The sequence below is a fragment of the Sardina pilchardus genome, chromosome 11 (assembly GCF_963854185.1).
Source record: "Sardina pilchardus chromosome 11, fSarPil1.1, whole genome shotgun sequence".
Classification (NCBI taxonomy): domain Eukaryota; kingdom Metazoa; phylum Chordata; class Actinopteri; order Clupeiformes; family Clupeidae; genus Sardina; species Sardina pilchardus.
In genome coordinates, this window is record NC_085004.1 from 26,169,990 (window position 1) to 26,172,489 (window position 2,500).

The following is a 2,500-nucleotide window of genomic DNA, read 5'->3' on the forward strand; positions in this document are numbered from 1 at the left end:
AAAAGAGAGAGAAAAGAAGAGAGGAAAGAGGAAGAGTATTTATAGTCCTCTGTTACAAAAATACAACTTTTTTTACTGCATTAACATTGTTCACACAAATAACAACAACATAATTGTTGATCATCTTATACAGCCAATAGCCTATGGGAATTGATGACAGTGTATTCAGACATTATGAAATTAAAATAAAAACAGTTTAAGGCATCACTAAATACCAGAGTAGAAGTCAAGAGCATAAACAAATGCAAGTCTTACAGAGAGGAAGGCATGAACGATGTCTGCTTTGATGGAGCTCAAGGGCTTGTCCCTGATCACCACAAAGATCTGCTCCTCCTTCTCCAGGCTAATGAAGTTGCCAAACCACGACTTCTTAGCCAGCCTTTCAAGAGAGCCAGAAATACAATAGCCACAATGAGCACTTGGATATTCAAACAGAGTACACTCTCGTCAGCTACTATTAGAATAAGTGTGATTAATTAAGATGCTGTTTAAATCACTGACATGAGGATATTTTTTAAGAGAAGCAGTTCTCCAGTTATTCATTAAAACTCTTTTTCTTCTGACAGCTTAAAGGACTGCAATCTTATTTCAAGAGCAATACTTTCTGCATGTTCCATCCAAAAAAAGGAAGGCAAAAATAATGGTGCAATCATCTGCAACTGCCAACAGGGGGAGTATGTGAGCTGTGCACAGAGGCTGCTGGGAGCTCTTGGTGCTGCAGTAAACCCATCCCTGAGGCAGACTGATGGCTTTAGCTGCTGTCTGTGGCTTGCAGGCTTCCAGCAGCAGATTCAGCGCAAACCCAGAATGCTATGCTAGCATTTACTCTCACACGCGAACCACCAAGTACAGGAAAGTATACACATACATAGGTCCGTGGGTTAATGCCAGTGCTGTGTTCTGGTTCCTTATGTTGACGGCAAATTCAGATACTGTCAGTGTGATTGTGTGTGTGTGTACACTGTATGTGTGTGTGTGTGTGTGTGTGTGTGTGTGTGTGTGTGCATCTTAGATAAGCCCTCTTTACAAAATCCAAAATTCAACTCCCTGTGATGGTTACAAATCCACACACAGTAAACACACACACACACACACACACACACACACACACACACACACACACACACACACACACACACACACACACACACACACACACACACACACACACACACACACACACACACACACACACACACACACACGCACACACACCACATGTAAGGCTTTAAAAACAACACCACAAGTAAAAGCACTGAGCTATATAAAACATTCATGAAGGACTTGAGAAGCATCACACTGCGTCGCGCTGCTGAGCCCCAGGAGCTGTGGGAGTCGGGGGGCGGACCGGCCAGTGGGGCCTCCACACAAACACAGGAGGACGATGGTGGGCACACAAGGCATATGTACAGTACAGCACAACACATCCACTCGCTTGTTTTTACACCCATTTCAGCCATGTGTACTAACATCTGTACAGTGGCTTCGGACAACGTCACGACTGGCTTAAATAATGTGAGACAAGGTCAGATATGTATATCTGTTTTTTTTCTTTTTTTTCAGTAAAGTTTACAGTAAGTACATTGTGTCTATTTGCTCCCACCCACATTAACTTTTATCTTGAATCAGTTAACAAAGAACCATTCCTGGTATTGCTTAGATTGTTTATTTGCCAACTAGGTAGCTGATGGATAGATAGATAGATAGATAGATACTTTATTAGCTGATGATTGTGGAGAAATATGTGATTCAGACCATGTTCTCAAGTTCTCAGAAATCTGAAGTTGACAAAAGACAGATCAAGTTATACACTTGGCAGAAAATACATTGTACAGGTAGTGAAACTGGCCCAACTTCAGAGAATACAAATGGCATATGCGATTATGTACGATTATGAGGGGGTCCTCGGAATATTTATTCCCCCACAGGGGGACCTTGGAACCCCTGGTGTAGAGTATGCCTAGAGAATGCATGCATTAGACTGTTATCATACTTTCTATACCGCATGTGTGCATGCATGCATGCATGCGTGCGTGTGTGTGTGTGTGTGTGTGTGTGTGTGTGTGTGAGAGAGAGAGAAAGAGAGACTCACTCGGGTGATGAATCTGGCGTTAGGCTGGACATGTCCTCCTGGGTGGGAACTAAAGAGTGAAGCACGTGTGAGAAAGTGCGAGGTTATATAAGGGACACCATCTCACCAACGCAGATAAAACATTAACCTCAATCAATCACACTACGCTTTACATAGTGCTATCCTCTTACATAAGAAAGTACGGAATGGAATAGATTAAAATAGAATAGAAAATAATTAGGGAAGGAGTGCTTATTTTAAATCTAGAAATATCACTACTTTTGAGTTGATGTTGCAAATCTTTTGAAATGCTATACATACAGTATTGATTAAGTGGCAATTGTAATGCTTATTTCTGTAGAAAAAAAGCTTATTTTTACATTTTCATCAGAAATTAAAAAAAAATGATGGTCACAAAATTATGGTCAA

General features: G+C 41.0%; 1 protein-coding gene across 1 annotated transcript in view; it reads right to left on the minus strand.

The window, feature by feature from the left end:
* Positions 1-2,500, minus strand: part of LOC134095290 (serine/threonine-protein kinase BRSK2-like) — a gene marked incomplete in the record, with an annotated part of 31,059 nt that overhangs the window by 5,054 nt on the left and 23,505 nt on the right. The window contains 2 exon segments of the mRNA XM_062548739.1: positions 256-379; positions 2,093-2,141. Coding sequence (XP_062404723.1) covers positions 256-379; positions 2,093-2,141 — 173 coding nt within the window.